Source organism: Panthera pardus, unplaced genomic scaffold, assembly GCF_024362965.1.
Source record: "Panthera pardus isolate Hobbes unplaced genomic scaffold, ASM2436296v1 HiC_scaffold_10, whole genome shotgun sequence".
Lineage (NCBI taxonomy): Eukaryota > Metazoa > Chordata > Mammalia > Carnivora > Felidae > Panthera > Panthera pardus.
Window position 1 is genome coordinate 53,576,258 of NW_026526655.1, and position 22,208 is coordinate 53,598,465.

At 36.5% G+C, this 22,208-nt stretch overlaps 1 protein-coding gene across 1 annotated transcript in view; it reads left to right on the forward strand.

Annotated features, from left to right (window-relative positions):
* Window positions 1-386: 386 nt before the first annotated feature.
* The window catches only part of CWC22 (CWC22 spliceosome associated protein homolog), a 56,261-nt gene continuing 34,439 nt past the window's right edge, over window positions 387-22,208 (forward strand). Inside the window, exons 1-3 of the mRNA XM_019461049.2 lie at window positions 387-481; window positions 15,711-15,849; window positions 20,445-20,512. Coding sequence (XP_019316594.2) covers window positions 15,823-15,849; window positions 20,445-20,512 — 95 coding nt within the window. The 5' untranslated portion in view covers window positions 387-481; window positions 15,711-15,822. The remainder of the gene's footprint in view (window positions 482-15,710; window positions 15,850-20,444; window positions 20,513-22,208) is intronic.

The window sequence follows — 22,208 nt, forward strand, 5'->3', positions numbered from 1 at the left end:
CTGCTCCTCTTAAAGATTTCCACAGAAAAAATGACTACTGAGGTCTACTTCTTGCCAACTGCAGAGAAAGAGCTTTAAAGTAAATTTTGAGAAATCCTCATCACTATCAGCTTTCAGATGAGCCGCCTGGATGTGCTCTCGGGAGCCTACTCAGAAGAACTACAATTCCCGTCGTACATTGCGACCTTCTAAAAATTACAATTGACGCGTCATTTCCGTCCTTACTGGCGGCGGATGCTGGACTTTGTAGTTTGCGTTAACTTCTCTTTTGTCGCCGTCTTGGAAAGAGGAAATTGTGGCCAGACCAACTGCTCTCAACGTGGTCTTAAGTTATGGTATTTAAAGTAAATTAACAGGATAACGTTTTAAAGTGAATTTAGCGTCAGGTTTGTATTTCACGTTCCGCCTTCCTCGTACTGCCGGGGCCGGAGAAGGGGAAGTGACGTGCGTCCGGTGTAATGGCGGAGCGGTGGAGCTCCAGGTAATTACCGAACTCCGTAGACTCGCCTCAGGCAGCGAACCAGATTGGGGGTGGCGGGTTGCCGGACCGGGTGGGAATAGAAAGGGGACTAGGGGGTGAGTGAGGATTTGCTGGTACCTCCGCGGGCAGCTCGGAGGTGTGCGCGCCGACCCCCGAGACTGAGGTGTGAGTGCCGGTAGTGCGGAGGAGTCTGAGCGGGTAGGGAAGGGGCCGTGAACTCCGTTCCCGCCTGCGCGGACGGACCTCGCTTCCTGGTGAGGTTGCTGCAGCCGTCTGGCCGTGGTGTTTTTGTTGCTGAAGTCTAGCACCAGCGCCTGGGCCTCTGTCTTGTCGGCGGGGATCACTTAGAACTTCTCAAATCCTTTAGGTTTCCCGAGGCTCCTTTTTTACCGGCCGGGCCCCAGGCCGTGGGAGTGGGATTAAGGAACTGTGGTTAGTTAGAAAATAGTGGAAGTTCCACTGTTACGCCTCCATCCAGCGTATATCCCTGTGATGGCTTCTTTACATTTTCATTAATCGTTTCTTTTTCATTCATTTGCCCTGTAAATACTAGATGCTTTCTAGTGTTTAGTCCTGGGGGCTCTTCTCTGTCGTCCTTTATCCTTCCATAAGTTGATCTACCTCCAATAAGGTACTAACTCCAACTTGGATCTCCAGTATGTCCACCTCTCTGTAGAGCTCCGGATCCTACAATACACTTGTGCATATCGCTACCGTTAATAGTTAATTTTATTGAGTCTTCACTGCAATAACCGCTTTACCTATTTTCACTTCACCCTCACAACACCTCTTTGAGATAAATAAGGAAAAAAAAAATGAAGAAAGGATGTTCTAGATGCAAGATAGAGGTGATTGAAAGCATACTAACAGTTCCTTTTACGTTTTGATATGTCCACAGACTAGCAATAGCAGATAGAAAAACAAACTTGGCTTTCAGAAAACTAGTTAGCCTGCCTCCTCATCATGTTTAAACTTGTTTTAGGATTGTCTGTGAATCTGGGAGTTAGCCTCAATTATCCTTCTCTAGAAAAGCGGATTTAGAATTGGCATTAAAAGTGTGACTTTGTTCTTAGAAGCATTGTGACAAACAGCATCTGTAGGAGGAGGAGGCCTGCTAGGGTGGGTGCTGGGTGATGGACTCCTAAGCCAAAGATTCCAGTCTTGATTCAGGCCTTAGAAACTCTGTCACTTAGGCAGGTTACTTAACATCTCTAGTCTCAGCTTCCTCATCTGAAAAATGTGGATGATAATAATATCTAACTTAGTGGGTTGTTTTGAGGATAAAAATAAATAACAATGCTTATATATAAGGCCTGTGTACAGTGCCCGGCCTACAGTGTTAACTATTATTGTTACTGTTGTAATATAGTTGATGAATCCTCTATGCCTCAGTTCTTGTTCTTTGGTTTTGAATATTGCTCTTCCATGTTTGCGTGCCCATTCCACTTTCGTGGAGCATTTCCCACCCCGTTTGACTGGGGTTCTGGTTTGTGTTCTCCCTGATGATTGTACATTGCCAGGTGATTGATTGACAGTAAGTTGTACCTGAGACCATCTAAGAGAGCACACTTTTACAGCGCCAGTGCCTTAACAAAATTATTTTCTGTTTACTACCCACTTGTATCTAGACTGAATTTTGTATAACTGGTATCTCCGTAACGTAAGTTCTAGCTGGCCTAAGAAAGAGGTGGTTATTGGTAATATAGCTGACCATACTGATGACTCTGTGGGCTTCCTTGTTGCATTTCTCTTCTGTAATGTTTGAAAATTTTAGCATGGGAGGGTGATGAAACAAAAAGGCCTCTGGCACATTAGTTTCATCATACTTCTGGACTGAACCTGTCACCTAAATATTTTATCTCAGTGTATACATTTCATTGCAGTGCCTACAATAAAGTGCGAATTTTCGAAGCATTTTCTTCCAAAATAATACATCAGGAGAGGAAGCAGTGGACTAAAGCAAGCCTTTGCTATTTGTAGCCAAGCTAGTAAGTGTTTTCCCAGAGAATAGGTAACAACAACAGCAACAACAAAAATGGTATAAATTACCTTGGCCTGGAGACATTAAGACTGCTGTGATTATAGAAGCTAATCGGAGGAAGAGACTAAGTGGAGAGTCATGTTTAACTTGACTAATTGAAATGGATCAGGATAGACAGAGTTCAGCACTTCCACCTGAAAGGTCCTGTGAGTTCTTCCCTCAATTATTTTATCAAGACGGTTTAATTCTAGACTTGGTGACAGGTGCCTCCGTAATGAAATAAAGTGCTTTGTGTCTAGGGATTACTTCATAAATTTCTCCGTGGAGACCACCACTTCCAAGTTTTCTTTAACACTTAGAACATGGTTGGAGTGCCAAGGTGGCTTAGTCTTTTAAGCATCTGGCTCCTCATCTCGGCTCAGGTCATGATAGGGTTTGTCGGATGGAGCCCCATGTCGGGCTCTGTGCTGACAGCACAAAGCCTGCTTGGAATTCTCTCTCTCCCTCTGTCTTTCTGCCCCTCCTGCGTGCATGTGCTCTTTCTTTCTCAAAATAAATAAACTTTCTTTAAAAATCTTAAAATGTGGTTTACTAAATAGCTCTTTAATTAATAATCAGAAAGGCCACTTTCAAAGCTGTGCTGAGTGTTGACAGAATGTATTCAGCGCATATACTTATTTAAGCAAGCTGAGGAACACATTTTGGGGGAGGGGGAATAAAGTGGTATGAGTATTCAAAGACATGAAACAGACTCAGTGATTAAACATGGTTTTGTAAGTTGAAGTAACTGCACCTTCAGGATCAGGTTTCCTCTTGCAGTGCCTTTAAAGGAACTGGTATTTTTTTCATCTTCCATAAATTGGAAATTTATTCAGCCCTCCAGGTTAACACGGGGTGAAAACAAGGGATGACCCCTGATAGTACTGTCTTGATGCAGTTGATGACAAACAGCTCGGGGCTTCCTAGAAGTCAGCATTGATAGTTAAGACAAGTCTGCTGTGGTATTCCTTGGTAAAAGCTGTCTAAGTATCATTATAGAGAGTTCTTTGTGGGAAGAAATAGGAATAATCAGGACACCTAGGTGGCTCAGTCAGTTAAGCGTGTGACTTGATTTTGGCTCAGGTCATGATTTAACAGTTAATGGGATCGAGCCCTGCTTCCGACTCTGCGCTGACAGCACAGAGCCTGCTTGGGATTCTCTGTCCCTACCCCACTCGCACGCATGTACACACACTCTCTCAAAATAAACACATTAAAAAAAACAAGGAATGGGAATAATCATTAGAAGTCCACACGCCCCCTTTTATGTTTAACTTTAGAATTGGAACCTGTGAAGTGGTAAGTACTGTCCTGGGTTCTCAATGTATAGCAGTGACCAAGAATCTCAAAAATCTTGTTCTCATTCAAGGTGTTTCATGCTTTAGCTTCATGAGTCTCATGTTCCATCTCATTTCTGCTCAATCTTACATTCACACCCTGTACTCAAACAACTGAGAATCCCCTAAACTCTTTTTTTATATCTCAGTCTTTACACATGCTGATCTCATTGCCTGAATGACCTCTTTCCCCTTTCATGCGAGAAGTGATTTTTCCCCCTTTCCTACTTGTACTTCAGCATTCAGCTTCTGGACCCACTTTCTTCTGTATGCCCCAGACCCACTTAGTTGCACTTCCTCTCTTCCAGGAGTACTGTGTCTATAACATTGCTACAGCACTTAAGACTTTTCTTCTCTCCTGACATTAGCAACTTTTCATTTCTCAGATCCCAGTTCCTTGTGCGCAGCTTAATGTATCGCCTCACTATTAACAGACACTGCCTTTGACCCCCTATTCTTAATTTGTTTCCAAAAAATAGGAGGTAGAGTAAAAAAACAGAAAAAGACCACAACCATACTGTTCTTTCTCTTAACCTTATACTTTCTTATTTTTTCTATACTACTTTACAACTTCTTAATAGAAGTGTCAGTTTTGGCTTATCCTCATCATTTTTGTTTTAGTTCCATTTACCTGTGTCAGTCCTATACCAAGTGTCTTAATTTTTATGACCTTACAAAAGAGACTCTTCTGCAGAAATTCAAACTTTAACATTAAATGAAAAAGAAAGCATTCAGTGGGTGATAAAGAAGCACTAAAGCTATTTCTTTACTACAAGACTGTTCTTTTACTATCAAGTAAAGTGGTGAGGGTTATGGTATAGATTTGAAATTTAAGGTTTTATCTATTTGTTATTGTGAAAATGGATATAAAACTTAGCTTAATCACTAGACCAAGAAAACCCATAATGTTTGTTCAGTGAATGAAAATGCTGGAGTTAGTGAGGAAAGTTCAGTCCTGTTGCTGTGCAGTTGAATTGTGAACCAAAGGGTGTGTGGAGAAACTAAGGCAAGACGAGGTGGGCTTAGGCTGTAAATACAAGTGACTGAGTGATACAAGTAGTAGCAGCAGACTCCTCCCTTAGGATTTGTTTTTATTCAGTAATTACAGGAAGTACTACTGAAGAACTCTTCTCTTAAAGATTTTTATATGGAAACAGATTGTTGATGCATGAAGCATTGAGACAGAAATTTCCATCCTAAAAGCTTAGAAGGAGGGCACCTGGGTGGCTCATTCATTTAACTATCTGACTCTTGATTTTAGGTCAGGTCATGATCTCATGGTTCATGGGTTCCAGCCCTATGTTGGGCTCCATACCAGCAGTCCAGAGCCTGCTTAGGATTCTCTCCCTCCTTCTCTCCCTCTTTCTCTCTCTTTCTCAATTTGCCCTCCCCAGCTTGCATGTGCTCTCTGTCTCAAAATAAATAAATAAACTTAAAAAAAGTTAAGTAGCATATTGAAACGATTATATCACTTTCTTAATTTCTTTGGTTAAATACAGACCAGTATGGACTGGCTTCATGATATAGGAAATGAGTGAAGGATAATACCTCCTCTCAGTTTATAATGAGTAATTTTTATTAAAATGTTAAGAGCTTTTAGATTTTGTCTTTTTTTTTTTTTTTTTTTTTTTTTTTTACTAATCTGTGTCTTTTTACCGTCGTCTTAGGATGTCCCCAAATTGGGGCTGTCTCCCCTACACAGAGTCAGAGACTAATCAAAGGCCTTTATATTTTGTTTATTCCTCATAAAAAGTCAAATAGTATCCAGGTACTATTTGCACACCTCCCAGCCCTATAATTGAACATGGGAATCTTCAGTCATTCAAATGGTTAGAAGTCAAAGAGCATACCTGGTATATGTATTGACTAGGAAACAAACAATAAGAGAGTACAGGTCCACAGTTCTTTATTTGTAATCTTAGAGCCAGAACTGTTTCGACATTCAGAATTTTTAAGATTTTAAAGAAACACAGTGCACATATATTTATGAAGTAATAGCACTTTTGGAATCCCAGGCAATATCTTCCAATCAAACACATTAATATTTCTACAGTTCAACAAATGAAGAGTCACATTTAAGTCTCAGGTTGGTGCAGGTCAAGTTTTGCTGCCAGATGAGTTTCCCACAAGCTTAAGAAAAATCTTTGTGGGGCACCTTGGTGGCTTCGTTGTTTGAGCCTCTGACTCTTGATTTTACCTCAGGTCATGATCTCATGGTTCGTAAGTTCAAGCCCTGTGTCAGGTGCTGCGCTGATAGGGTGGAGCCTGCTTGGGATTCTCTCTCCTTCTCTCTCTGTCCCTCCCCTGTTTGTGCTCACTCTCTCTCAAAATAAATAAACTGAAAAAAAATCTTTGTAAGTTGTGCTGAGCATAGCATAACGTATAGAGTTGTCAAATTCCTATGTTGTATACCTGAAACTAATATAACATTGTGTGTCAACTATCCTTCTATTAAAAAAAAAAAAAAAAAAGGAAGGAAGGAAAAGAAATATTGTATTTTCAAAGCTTTTCAGATTCCATAATTGCAGACAAGGGATCATCACCTGTACCTGGTGACTTTTCCTTATAGTGATAGTAGTGTTCAGATGCTTTTATTTTCTTGAAATTGTGGACCTATGCTGAAATCAGATTACAACATCATTTGTCCTTGTGTGGTATATAATGCAGCATATTTCTCACCAATATGTATGCATTTTTAAAAATAACAAGAAACAATAGTAGGAAAGCAATTCTCTTAAAAGGATTTTTCCTTCAATACAGATATGTAAAGGCCATAGACATCTTATCATATATTAAGAAATGTGGCCAATCTGTTTTTCGTATCTTTTCCCTGGGAAGGAAAATTGCCTTGTGGAAGGGCCAGGGGCTTGGGTCCTCTTTGGGGATTTTCTTGAGGATCCTACTACTATCTCCTTCCCATTTCAGTTTTGTATTTAGAACATATTTAAACTAGTTTTTCTTTTGAATACTGTGTAATATTACCATTTTCCCTTATTGAGCAACTAAGATTGTTTTTGTTTTTTTTTTTAACTCTGTTATCATGTTTGACATTTGTCAAGTGTGCTGTTACTGTGTAGAATGCAGTAGAGCAACCTGAAGGAAAGGGAATGGCCTTTGTTGACTTCCTTTTAATTTATGACAGTTACAGCAAGTCACGTTGGTTGAGGATGCCTTGGGGACAACGGGGACAACGGTAGGAGTGCTCAACAGAAATCATTGAGAAAGCAGTGCATTACAGCCATTAGTTGACGTTTTCATCATCTGAACTTTTAAGATAATTACAGAATTTACAATTTCATAGTTTCCAGTTAACAATCTAAAGTGCATCCTACAAACGTTATTAAATATTTTGTCTTCTGATGCTTGCTGACACTGATGGGAAAATAATTTTTAAACTACCATCTTCTTATCATAAAATGCCCTCGTTGTTCAGGAGAGCAGGTGTGGTTTTGCTGAGTTGCTTACTTGTGACAAGGAGAGAGAAATTTAATAATTCATCATAAAATCCACATAGTGATACTAAGAAGAGCAGCGAGAGCTATAAACTCTAGATAAATCGCTCTCATTGCAGGAATTTCCAATTAGTCTAAGTATCAAGCATGCACATGTTGAACTCCCAGAATTTCCTTATGGGCGTATTCTGTATAAATCTGGACGATGATAGGACTTTATGCATTTTTTGTTAGAATTGTAGTAGCAGTCTACTTTGTAATATTGTCAATTTCACAGTTACATTTTGGGACATGGAAATCTAACAGAGTGTGCTTGATTGCCAGAAAATTATTTGGTGATGATGGTTGACGGGTAGAAAGGAAAAGATGACACACACCGATGAGAAAGAAAACTCGTTACATTTAGATAAGTAAGGTAATTTGAAATAAAATACACAGAAAATTGCTGTGTATATGTATGTGTAGGTAAGTTGAAAAGAGAAACCAGGTTTCAGAACCAAGGATAGCCAAGGAAAATGGTGAATCTTGCGCAGTGGAGTCAAGTGACTTATTTGCTTATACTGTACCTGGTCAGAGTGAATTCCGGCTATGCTAACTAAACAAAGGGAACCTTTAAAGTATTATTTTGCATCTTTAAAAAGAAGTGGGTAGGGCTTTATATTAATATCAAAACCTTTGCTATCTGAAACTTCGGAAAAATGGGTCAGTTTAGGATAGGAAGATTTTCTGTATAGTAGAGACTATATCTGTTTACATTTTATAGTTTACCAATATTGTATCCATATATTAATGTTGTCATTTTCATTGGGATGCAATATCAGATGGTTTTGGCATCAGATAAACCATCTAGATTTTAGCTCTGCCATTTACTAGCTATAATTTACTTGGACACATTGTTTCAACTCTTTGAACCTCAGTTCTTCCATTGAAAATATGGCTAAAAAATTAACAAAGCAAGGTAATTGTGAGGATTGAATAAGAATATATAAATGAAATGCCTAGTGTTGTATTTTTGCGGCTGCAGTAATTTATCATTATTTATTGCTATTGTTATCTTAATCTAAATTACACATTTCAGACTTCTAAAGTATATGTAGTTAATTGTTAATCTCTGGGATATCTCAGGAATATCATTGTAATGTACTATATAGACTCTATTAGTGTCAAGGGTAGATTTGTTTGTTGAAGAGCTACTGTGTACATTGGCAGTTCTCCCATTGGCTGGTTTTGAACGGTGATGGTTAGTCTACATTCACCACTGCACATCAGCTTCAGGACATTCATCATTATATTATTCTAAAATGACTTTTGTATCAATGGAATACATGTTTATAAGTTGAGGAAAATATTAAAGTTCATATATTACTAGCATTAGAGCTTAAAGTATCTCCATTATCAACTTGGGCACAGTATTTAGGTAACAGGTGATTTTGAAATGAGTCTTATTTCAGGTACATACTAAGATAAGTTCTCTTGGATGGAAAATATGTAATAAGGATTTAAGTAATTCTGAGAGTCTGTGTCCCACCGTATTTTCATTCTTCTCCCCCTCCCTGTCCAAAAACCATGATGTAAACATGCTAATAATTTTAGCAAGTTGATAATTGAACTGGATTAGAAAATGTTCTCTTCCATTATTTCATCCCTTATTCAGAAATAAGAACTTCAGCCTACCTCCATTTTAGAAGGAAAGTTGGGTAGAGTTTATTAGTCAGTTGAGTTAGTACTGAATTCAAGTTGGTAAAGTGGGTTCTACTATATAAATACATCCCATTTTAGAGAAGGGAAAGTGTTCAACTCAGGATCTAAACAAGGGCCACACACTAAATCTGTTGTCTCTTTTGTTCTATAATAGCTATCCTCCTTTTTTTCTTTTTTCTTTTTTCTTTTTTTGTCCCCCACGGCATTGAATTATTTGAGAAACTGGATCATTAGGCTTGTATGTGAAAGCTCACTAGTGAATAATCACCAATGACATACCTCATTAGCTGTCAAAGTTTAGTATTAATATGCAGCAAAGGAGACAGTATACTTTGGAGGACCATGGAGCATCTCAAAAAGGTGGTTTAAGAACGGGTACTTACACGCTATCTTTGTGAGACTAGAGGTTAGTTATCAGATCATCTTGGCAGTGATTGGGCAGAATTTGAATTTGTAAACTAGCGAGTTGCTGGGACAGTAAACGGTCATATCTTTAAAACTTATGGGTTCTTGCAGACATCATTTTGTGGTCTTACTTTGGAACAGATGGGTCTAAAGTAACTAGAAATAAGAGTATGACCTTAGCTAATCCATGATAAGTATATTGTGACTTAAACTGGCATAATATTTATGTTTTTCAAGTTAGCAGAATCCATTTTATAAGTAGTAGTTTCTGTTTCAGTTGTCAATTCTCCCTTCATAGCTGCCATCAGGGTTATTTTTTAACTTTATTAGTACCTCTGCTTACTCAGCCTCAGCTGCAGAACAGGCCATTATCTTCTGGAGATACGATCAATCAATAGCTACACTGTCTTTCAGTGGGTCATGATCATGTATCAAGTTTGTGATTGTCCTAGTATGTCTAGTGCCATGTTTTCTTGATGTTTATGTTAAACGATTGTTTGGCATCATGGTGGATGCACTGCATTTAAGACTGTAGAGATCACACCTTGGTGATTGAAACATAGACAGACTCTAGGACCAGGATTATTATATTATCCCTTATTTCCCATAATCTGAACCTTTCGTAGGAAATAACCAAGTGAGTTTTCTCACAAGTTGGATATGAGTTATTTTACTTTGTCAGTATCTAAAGAATTAATACCATATCTGGAGATTGTCAAGGACAAGGATTTTGAAGTACCATGATTAAAAGACCTAAGTGTCTACTAATCATTTAGAATTATGTTGCCCAATATGGTAATCACTAGCCAGCCACATATGGCTATTCAAATTAAAAGTAAACTTAATTATAAAATTAATAAAATTATAAAATTATAATATTAATTTTCTCAAATCCATTGGGCACATTTGAAGTGCTCAATAGCCACATGTGGCCAGTGGCCATTGTGTTAATGAAGTGGCTACTGACAGTGCAGAATATGAACCTTTCCATTAATGTAGAAAGTTCCATTATACAGATTTAGAAGCATCAACCAGCAAGGAGAGAAAAAATAAATAACCAAGAGGATAAAAAACAAAAATACACAAAGAAGTACATTATCATCAGTGGTTTCTATCATCAGGGGAAGGAGGGCCTTATTCTGTAGCCTTGGTCAGAAGTAGTTTTCAGTGTTTTCTGCTTCTGGACCAAAAAAGTCCTTGAAATCAGTCGCAGGTGATGTGTGGTGGTGATGATGGCAGCAGCATCCATCAGGTTATTTCCTGTAAATAGTAAACAGAACTAGGTGGAGTCTTTCACAGATTCTTTTGATGTTCCTTCTGGACAATTCACTTTCTAATGTTAGTTTATAGAAGGAGTGTTTAGATGAATGTAGGGAAGCAAAAACTCCTGTGTACAATAAGTAACTCTGATTAATTTATATAATAGTAATAGAACCCAAAGAGAATGGAATCCTCCACTGAAGTATACTATAGTCTCAATTTTATAGGGACTTAGTCACTGGTTATCCTGGAAATAAGAACAAATTAAGGACATTCATAGTTTTCTAGGCTTTTAATTTTTCCATAAAATATATTCCAGATCTCACTAATTAATAAGCTTATTTAAACTTACAGGCAAATATTTTTACAGAAGTTATTTTAGTCTTTATATATGAATGTATATGAAATTTGTGTCTAGTTTACCTAGGAAGGCTGAACTTCTCTGTTGATGTAGGTTTTTTCTCTTCCTATCTCAATTTTTCATGTTTTATATTAATTTTAAGAATAATAAAAGCATTTTATAAACATATTTTATCATCTGGATGACTCCATTTTAGTGCTTATGTTTGTTTGTGGCCATGTTGCAGTAGGTAATGTTACTTTAATTATCATGGCATATATCTTAAACTCCCACAGAACCTGTGCTACGGCAATCAGTGCATTACCACTGAGAATTTTCTCCCTATGAATTGTGCCCAAAATTTCTCATTTAAAAATCACTGCTATTGATATTCTTTTGCACGCATATATATGCTTCTTACCATTGAGTTAGTAAGGATTAATACATTTGGAATGTATGTGTTCCTTTCCAAATGATTTTTGACTAAACACTATAAAGGAGGTAGGCTATGAAGTCTCTGTATTTTACCTAAAGTAAAGTACAATTTTACTCTCAATTTATGGCAAATTGAGAACCAAGATTTCTCATCCAAAATTGGAAAGCTGAGCCAACCTGGTGATGAGTTGTATATTGGAAATACATCGGGGATACTTTCATGAAACCAGCATGCCTAGGCATCCCTTTTCCCCTACACATCTGATGTAGTAAGTCAGGTAGGCCCCAATATATGTACTAGTAATTCTATACACAAGTGTTCATAATTTAATTACTTTTAACATAATGAACTCAGGAACCAGTTTTACATTAAGTAATGATTTGAATGAAACTGGCATTTGCAAAAAAAAAAAAAAAAAAAAAAAAAACTTAACCAGCCACTTTGCTTGAGCAGCTTAGTGCTGTGCTCATCATTATAGATTTACTTTTTAGAACTAGAATATAAGCTCAATGTGGGCAGGGGATTTTGATATGGTTGTTCATTGCTGTCTAGCCAGTGCCTAGAAAGGTGCCTGGCAAAATAACAGAAGTAGTAAATATTATTTGTTGTTGAATGAGTGTATAGATAAATGATGCTGGGTGATAAAGGTGATAAGTATTTGTTAGAAATGATATAATGATTGGGCTAGTGGGGGTAAAAACCATCACCTTTAAGCAAAAGTTAATTGAGTGAAATTTTGAGTTTCATGGCTCTATACGTTTATAGCCATAAATACAGGAATGAGTCATGTCAAAAAAAGTCATGAAATTTGTGTAATACGGCACAGTCATCTTGTCTGAGAAGGCACATGGGACCTAAAACCCAGTGGAGACAAGATCATGCCTTCAGGGTCAGATCCACCTGAGGTGAGAGAGAAGTAGCTTCTGTTTGAGTTGTTTGTTCATTAATATTTAATATAATAACAGAGTTAGATTTAGGTCTGCCATCTTGGTTTTTTTTCCTCCTTCTGTTTTTTTGTTCCTTTGCTCTATCTTGCCCTTTTAAATTAATTTTAATTTAAAATTTTAAATTTAAATATTTTTAAATTCTATTTTAAGTTATCTACAGGCTTTTTAGCTATATTTTTTTAACATTACTTTTACAGTCATTGTTCTAGGGGAAACAATATGTATCCTTAACTTTCCATAAGTTTCTTAGATTTGATATTAATTAATACCACTTCACAAAAAACTTAGAAATCTTGGATCATGTAGGTCTATCTTACCTCCTCCTATATATGCTACCTAATGTGTCTATTTCATCTACATACACTATAACCCCTCAAGATGTTTTTTTTAATAAGTGCATTTATTTATTTTGAGAGAGGGAGAGAATCCCAAGCAGGCTCTGCACCAGCAGCATGGAGCCTGACATGGGGCTCAAACTCATGAACCGTGAAATCATGACCTGACCCAAAACCAACAGTCAGATGCTTAACTGACTGAGCCACCCAGGTGACCCTCAAGATGTTATTTTTACTTTAAACAGACCTATGTATTTTAAGTGAAGGAAAAAGTAGTCTTTTATACTTCCTGAAAAAGTCACCATTTCCAGTGTTCTTCATTACTTTCTGAAGTCTCCATTGGTGTCATTTCCCTAAAGCCTGAGAACTGCAGCATTTCTTGGAGAATGGGTCTGCTGGTGCTGCATTCTGTTTCTCTTAGTTTTCTTTTGTTTGTTTTAATTAGTAAATGTCTTTATCTTCATTCTTAATATTATTTTTGTTGTAATCTTAGGGTAGCAGATTTTTTTTAATCTTTCAGCACTTTAAAGATTGTCTTCTAGTCTCCTTAGTTTCTGATGAGAAGTCAGAAATAATTTGAACAGTTATATCCCTGTATGACTGTGTGTATAGGCATGGTTTTCTTTATATTTATCCTATCTAGGATTATCTGTGCTTCATGAATCTGTAAATTTATGCCTTTTGCCAAATTTGGGGGGAAATTTGGCTATTTCTTAAAATATTTTTTTCCTATTCCATTTTTTTCCTTCATGAACTTTGATTACATGTAGATTAGGCCTTTTGATAATTGTCCTACATGTCCCTGTTCATTAATTTTTTTGTCTGTTTCTAGATTGGATACTTTTTATCTTTTAGATTATATAATTTCATTGACTTTCTATTATCTCCATTTTGCCTTAGGTTTGGCTAACCAGTGAGTTTTTCACTTCATATATTTTTCAGTTCTAGAATTTCATTTTGGTTCTATTCTTTTCATTGTTGTTTTTGTTTGCTTTTGTTTGTTTCATTTTTGCTGAAATTTCCTGTCTATTCCTTGCAAGTGTGTTTTCCTTTGTGCTTTGGAATATGCTTTAAAAACCTTGTATGCCAATTCCAACATCTGGGCCATCTTAATGTTGGTCTTTGATTATCTTTTTTTTTAAAAGATTGGACCACAGTTTTCTGATAACTTTTTTAATTGTATTCTGGTCATTATAACTGTTATGTTAGGACTGTACATTCTGTTACTTTCCTCTGAGGAGTGGTGACTTTTTAGACAATTAACTTGATTAGACTTAAATTGCAAATTCTGTCTCTTAGGCAGCTATTCATATCACAGTTCGGTTCTTTGATCCTGAGTACTGTTTTGTTCATGTGTTGGTTCAGAGGTGGTCAGAGATTTGGGCACATGCGGCTCCTCTTCTCCGGCTCTCTCCCTTCTGAGAGTCCCCTAGCAGCATGCTAATCTAACTGCAGCTACAAATACTTAATTGGTGGTGTGCTTTAGGCTGCAATTATACTTTATACGTTAAGTTTGTGAAGAATCTCATATATATTGCTCTTAATAACCTTGATACCATGCTAACCACTGTAATAGAAACTTTTCTTGATTTAGTGATCTGTGTATATCCCTATCTGCATTAAATGATAGCAGCTCTGTGTCACTTTATAGTGTTAGTGTTATTTTTGTGTATGTGGTCTAGTGGAAAGAAAATTTAATTGGGTGTCCTTAGGCTAAGTTTCCAGTTATAGGTCTGCCATTAACTGGTAGTATTGCTTAAGACATTGAAATAACTTATCTGACCTTCATTATTTTTATCTATAAAAAGAAGGAATTGGACTAGATAATCTATAAACCTTTCTGGCATTCAAGCTTAAAAATTTTCCTAGTTGTATTCAATTATTTTGGTACTGGCACAGTTCTTTCTCTGTATTTTCTATCTCTTTTAAATCTCTTATTTTCTACTCTTTCATTTGATTTTTGTTGATTTCATTACCTTACACCAAACCATAAACCATTTAGATACATAATTTTTTTTAATTTTTTTTTTAACGTTTATTTATTTTTGAGACAGAGAGAGACAGAGCATGAATGGGGGAGGGTCACAGAGAGAAGGAGACACAGAATCTGAAACAGGCTCCAGGCTCTGAGCTGTCAGCACAGAGCCTGACGCAGGGCTCGAACCCACGGACCGTGAGATCATGACCTGAGCTGAAGTCGGACGCTTAACCGACTGAGCCACCCAGGCGCCCCTAGATACATAATTAAAATAAAATACTTAAATGACAGTTCTGTGTTAACATAACTAGCAATTCAGCATTTTTCAAAAATTCCTAAAATGTAATTAACAGATAGATACTGGAAAACTTTTATTTTAGCATTTAACATTGGTGACTAGGTTTATTCTGAGCCAAATACTTAGTTCTCATGCCTGAATATATCTGAAGTCATGTACCTTTGATAGATTACATTAAAACTTAATTACTTATATTTTTATGCAGAGCATATTTATTTCTGAGTGATCATTATTACAAGATAATGATAATTGGATATTTCATTCTTAGTCTATATAGAAACATGGGATATTTTGTACTCGGTTTATATAGGCTTTATCTTATATCATTTCCTTTGTTTACTTGTTTAGTGTAATACCACAGCACTGTTTTATGATGTAGGTATAGGTTTCCCTCAATGAAAACGATTTGAATAAAGTTATCTGACATCAGTTATTAAATTAATTTTTGTTCCGTTCCGTCACTAAAATACCTTATGGTGTTTAATAATGTTATTATTTGCTCTCTTATTCAGGGTCTGTTCTACATATGTGTTCTTTATACATTGTTATGTGGAACCATTTAAGGACTTTTTTAATTTTTATATAATTATTGATTATATATCTGTGCCTAGTGATTAAGAAAAATAAGATGGTCAAGTGTTCATTGTGTGGAAATAATATGTTGTTATTTCACATACATTTTATCGATGTTAACAAAACTTTCTTTGGTCTATTTCACAGGTAACGTTTGTAGACAGAAAAAGTAAACTGTCAAGGAATTCATACTGTTTGGTACCGGTTATTTGGACCAACTTAAGGAGTCTTTGATTTATCAGACCACTGTCAACAAAAAATGAAAAGTAGTGTGGCACAGATAAAAGTAAGTGTTTGAAATTTATAATGAAGAACATAAGCTTGTAGTCCATTATCTGTCCTTTAATCAAACATGCATTTACATAAATAGGACATTAGAAACAGACATTGTACGCATATCTAACTTAGAACAATTTCAAATGTAGATCCTTGGTCAGATAGAAGCAATAGTGTGCAAGAGGACAAGTGAGAAGAGAACATGCGGGACGTGTGCGCATGTATGTGTCCATGTACATGTGTGTGTATATCAATGCCTGCACAAATCAAGAAAGTGCATGTGAGTGAGCACATGCAGAAGAAAAGTAAATAACAGGGCAAGAGAATCCACCATTCTTAAAGAGCATACTTTCCTGAATGAGCATGAAATGGAGGACAGGTGTCTGCTTCCTCAGTTGATCATAGTTCCTGCATGTCTATCTACAAGTGAGCCTTTTATTGAATATTTCATATGCATAAATGAGTTCTTTATTCTGTGTCATCCTTTACTTAGACATTATAAATTTATTTATTTAACAGATAGTCACTGAATTCTTAATTATGTCCCAGTGACTGTTCTAAGTACTTTAGGTAAAATGGTAAACAAAACAGAAATCCTTGGTTTTGTGGAGTTTGCATTCTAGTAGGGGAAGACAAAATAAGTTATAAAATTAATACATAAGTCATTTCTATGGTATGGTACAGTGTTAAGTGCTAGATTCGGGCTGTAGACAAAAGAAATAGGATAAGGTTGATCGGTAGCATTGGAAGTTGCAATTTTTAATAGGGACCCACTGAAAAAGTAGCTATCTGAGCAGAAACTTGAAGGATATGAGGAAGTCAGCCATGCAGATGACCAGGAGAATCATGTGCCAGGCAGAGTAAACAACAAGTATGAAGACGGAGTCTAGTGTGGCTGAAGCAGGCTGTAAGAAAGGTAGAGTGGTAGATACAGTCAGAGCAGTAACAGAACCAGTAACTCCATCTACTTTCAGAGCTGCTCCTCTGCCTCTTACTGGACTTAGCAGGAGGAGAACAAACCATTCCACTTTTTTTCAGTTTCACAGATCTATAAACAGGCGCGTCATTTCTTGGGGCATAGAGTCAGTAAAGGGGAGGGTATATTTTTAATTATAGATCTAGGCACTGCTCCCTTCCTCTCTCCCTCACCACCCCTGCACCCCTAAACTTTCTTCTTTAAAGAGAACCAGTAGACCGAGCTTAACAGTGGACACCAGGCACTGAGGCAGGCTCTGCTGCAATCTTTTCTAAATCCTGTTGACTGTTGTACTGTCGAGCAGAAGGCTAGGTAGACACCCAGCCCGTCCTTGCATCTATTTTGGTGGGAACTCACTGTCTCAAGCAGACCCATCTGTCAGTAGATACCTTCATATATTGTTCTGGAATCTGCTTCCTTGGGACTTGTACTCGTTGGTCCAATGGCACTTAAGCAGTTGATTAATTGTGAGCCTAGTAGGTTGCAGACTGTACTAAGAGCTGGGGACATAAAGAAAAAGGAGACCTGGTGTGTAACTGGCTCTTGACTGACAAGAGCACTCAGGTTTAGTCAGATACTTTTTTCACAGAGGGAGACGTGTTTAGTCTTTCTCAGGATCCTCTTCCTGCTCCTCTTATACTGTGCTTCTCCACCTTTGCCTCCTGTGGTCCTGCTGAGTACTCTGTGGCATCCCCCTAGGCTGAGAGTGGCTATCTTCAGTCACATGCCCTTCAGGCTTGATGGCTCAGCTCTCTCTGCTAGTACTCAATCTAGTCTGCCTCCCTTTTTCCATCCTTTTAGCTACAGGCAGGTCCAAAAGCTGGGTGGGGCCCGTTTTTACCTCCGGTGAAGCTCACATCTTCCTTTAATGTTCTGAGGACTTACCTGCTAGGTTCAGGAGGCTTTAGCTGAGTTTTCCTTGTTTTTCCATTGAGTCTTACTGCAGCCTCCTTAGCTATCTAGAAGGAAGTTACCCACCTATTGCCAGCCCTTCCTCTCCTTGCTCTTAAAGACTTGTTCCCTGCGGCTAATGGATGCTCAGAGGTCTGGATTCAGGGTTTCTGCTCCACTCACCTTCATATACTGCTCTGTTTATATTGTTAGAGACTATAGGTAACTGCATGATATAAACATTTGTTTTGCTTAATGAACAATTTAGAGAATTTTTTAAGGTAATTTTGACAATATATTATTTTCAACTGCTACTCTGACTTACAATCTGAACTTTATGATAAAGGAAATAGGAAAATTCAGGTTATTATTTGGATCACATGTCAAAAATGAGTGAAATCTTGTTTATCTACCAAATCCGAGTTCAAATCCTCCTCTACCCACTGTCATCCCTCAGTATTCAGTACTGTTCCCTACTCAAGATGTCCTGTTAGCACTTCTGTGTGTGCCAGTCACGTTAACTTGATCATATTTACGAAATTCTGATTCACGACTTCAATATTTTTGGTTTCCCCCCATGCCTACAACAGATGTTGCGGAGATGTGTTAAAAATCATTAGCAAAGAACTGAGGCCTTTTCCCTAATGTAATCAAAATAATTGCTGTGCCTTATAAAAGAAAAAGTAGACCATGCAGTTTTGTTGAGTTCTCTCTCTCCTCCTCCTGTCCTCCTCTTCCTCCTCTTCTTCCTCCTCTTCTTCCTCCTCTTCATCCTCCTCTTTTTCTTCTCCTTTTTATCTCTGTTGTTCTCTCAGGAACATACAATCTGATATGTTTAATTACGGAAATCTTTACAATCGTCTCTCTCCCATAAGATCCTAAGTTCACTGAGGGTTTTTCCTATCTTGTGTATCCTCCAGAGTATCTACACAGGAAGAGCTGTGTCCTGTAATAAATGATCAGTGAATACTATGTTTGATGTTGCCATGAATCTAATGAATCTTGTGCTCCATTTTAGGTTTAGGATCTTGGTGTCAGGTTTTGTAGAAATCTATGTCCTACATACTGAACAAATGTCCTACTTCATTGTGTTGCTAAGGGAAATAATTTTTAAAACTTTCTTATATGCATTAGAAACATAGAAACAGGATTTTAAGATAGTTGTATTCAGTATAAAATAGTAGCCAAACTATGGCTACTGTAAATTATAAATTTTGATCACATGCTAATTCACCTACATACAATAGTTTGTATATACTATTAGAAAAATTCAATAGTTGTGGGGGGAGAAAAATTCAATAGTTAATGAGATTGTTTGGCAATATATTTATGAGAATGTTAGACTCAAACTGCTGTTAATTAGATGTTCATAAAACAAGAAGTTGAAGTTTGTATTTCTGTGCAGTATAACTTTCTATTTTTTTTTAATTTTTTTTTTTACATTTATTCATTTTTGAGAGACAGACAGAGACAGAGCACAAGCAGGGGAGGGGCAGAGAGAGGGAGACACAGAATCTGAATCAGGCTCCAGGCTCCCAGCTATCAGCACAGCGCCCGACATGGGGCTCGAACTCACAAACCGCGAGATCATGACCTGAGCCAAAGTCAGATGCACAACCAACTGAGCCACCCAGGCACCCCATAACTTTCTATTTTGAAATGTTTCTTTTTCTTATTAAGGAGACAAGCATATAAATATGCAGAACAAGTTGCTCATTATTTGATTTACATTTTCTTAGATTTCTAGGTGAAGGTACTTTAAAAAAACATACAATTTTTCTTTTCTTATACTTAGGTAGTTAAAATTATTTTAATTCTAAAAAAAAAAACAAAAAACAAAAAACTGGTCAACATGAATTTTCACCAGTAATGTAAAAAACTTACCTATTTACAGAGATAAATATTTTGGATTTTTAACTATATTTGGATTTTTAAATTAGGATGTGTTCTCACTGGATAGTTCATATCTCTCACTCCTGTGACCTGTCTCTTCAGTTTCATGTTACAGTGCAGTTACTTATTTGTATGTCTTTTTTTTTTCCAAAGGATTTGGCATAGGAGCTATCTCTCACAAATCGTGTTTTTCAAATCTTTAACATAGTGCTATACATATCAGACTTTCAAATGTTTTCTGAAAATAAAAAAGAATTTTCATAAATATACTAGAGTTGGTTTCTTCTAGCTGTTTATTCAGATTTACTAACCTGGATTAAAGTGGTTTTATAAGCCAAAGTAGATCCAAGGAGGTAAGTGCAGTATTATAAGACTTCGATATAACCACAGAAGTGAGCTCTTTGTGCCAGAAGACCTCTGGCCCTTAGTCATATTTTTCACCAAGAAAAAACTTTGGTCTTGTTTTTCACCAAGAGAAGGTCTTTATAAAAATGATACTCTATACATTTATAATTTATTATATAGGAATAAAATATCAACTAAGTAACTTAGCATCACAAATTTGAGAATTATTTTCTTCTACCTTGAATTTTTCTTGTTTCAAAAAAGTGGTTGGTCCATAGTGAAACCAGAGATCTGCCACAGATACTTACCTTGGAGGCCCTGAAAATTTTCTTTTATCTTATGTACTATTTAGATAACATGTATTATTCTTATGATTTAAAAAATGTTTTGAAATAATTTGTACGGCACTTCTGTTTTTCTGAAAGACATATTTCATTTTCTGTGTGTTTTTATCATAATTTTTTAAATGTCCCCCCCCCTCTTTTTTTTCCCTTTGAAAGCATTCTTCTGGTCATGACAGAAGGGAAAACTATAATTCATATCAGAGGACCTCCTCTCCAGAAGACAGGTAAATAATTTTATGTGCTTCTGCAATTTAAATTTTTTGTAATAAGTTTAAGAAATTATTTAGCTGTTAGGTTCCTAATTTTAGGGTGAACAATTTATTTTTGATGGTTTTCAGTATTATTTGAATAAGCTTGAGGACAAATCATTTTTGAATGACTGTTCTGGTAGTTTCTAGTAAATAATTCTAGATTTTATCTAATTTTGGAGGTGAGAAAGAATAATTTCAGCATATCAAAAAATTAAAGTTATAAATTGAAATGAATACTAAATGAAAGTTTATAAAATGGAAAACGGAGTTGAAATTATTTTGAAGTGTTGCTTTTGTTACCACTGTCCTATACATGGCTCTTAATAGATTTCAGAGTGCTTTTATGTGTATCATATCTTATAATTGTGTTAAGATCAAAGATCTAGAAATATTACTATTGTTTTAAGTTAAATATTTATTTTGAGAGAAAGCACATGAGTGGGAGAGACACAGAGAGAGAGGGAGAGACAGAGAACCCCATGCAGGTTCCGCCCTGTCAGTGAAGAGCCCCATGGGGGGCTGGAATCCACGAAACGTGAGAGCATGACCTGAGCTGAAATCAGGAGTCACATGCTTAACTGAACCACCTAGGCACCCCGACAAATATTACTATTAATGTTCATCAGGCATTCATAGTAGTACTTTGATTTTTTTACTTAGTGAACTATGACCATTGAAAATAATTTATTGAAGGGAAAAGCATCCTCTAAACCTTCTTTCAGTTGTCTGATCTCTGCCTTACCCCGTATGTACTTTCTTTCTTCTTATGCCACTCTGCTGTCTCTAAAAACTTTTGTTTCATTGACATCAAGTTAATTGTGATGGTTTGCAACTACTTAATACTTTTCATCAATCATCTACTCTGTCTAAAAGAAAAAAAAAACTCTCTGCATGTACTGATGCACACCTATATCTGTATGTATATAAATTACTTGTAGATGTATACAGTTGACCCCTAAACAGCCTGGGAGTTAGAGGCAGTGGTGCCCTCTGCAGTCAAAAATCTGCTTATAACTTTTAACTCCCCAAAAAGTGACTACTAATACTTTACTGTTGACCAGAAGCCTTACCAGCAACATAAACAGTCAACTAATATTTTGCATGTGTTATCTGTGTTACATACTGTATTTTTACAATAAAGTAAGCTGGAGAAAAAATGTTATTAATAAAATCATAAGGAAGAGAAACATATTTATAGTACTATGTTGTATTTATTGGAAAAAAATCATGTATAGGTGAACCCTCACAATTCAAACCTGCAGTTGTTCAAGGGTTAACTATACATGAAATATGAATCACTATAATTACTGTGTATGTTACTATGTATGTTTATTATGTGTGTACATGTTTAACTTCTCTTAAGGTTCTCTGATTTTATTGTTTTAGGTTTAAGGCAGATCTTATACTGTCATCCTTGTTTGCTAATAATTTAAATCTGTTTGCACTGCTATTCGGTAAAGCAGATTCAAGAATAACAGCTGATGTTTTTTGGATGTCTGTTGGAGTGAGTTAAACTGTTCTTTATGGAGGCCAACCCATGACTTTGGTCTCATTTGTGGTTATTGCTTTGATAAAATGAGTCAACTAGGCAAACGAGTCATTTGCAGGGTGGCCTTTTTCATGCTAACTACATATGATATCCAGATATATAATCCTTTACTTGAGACAG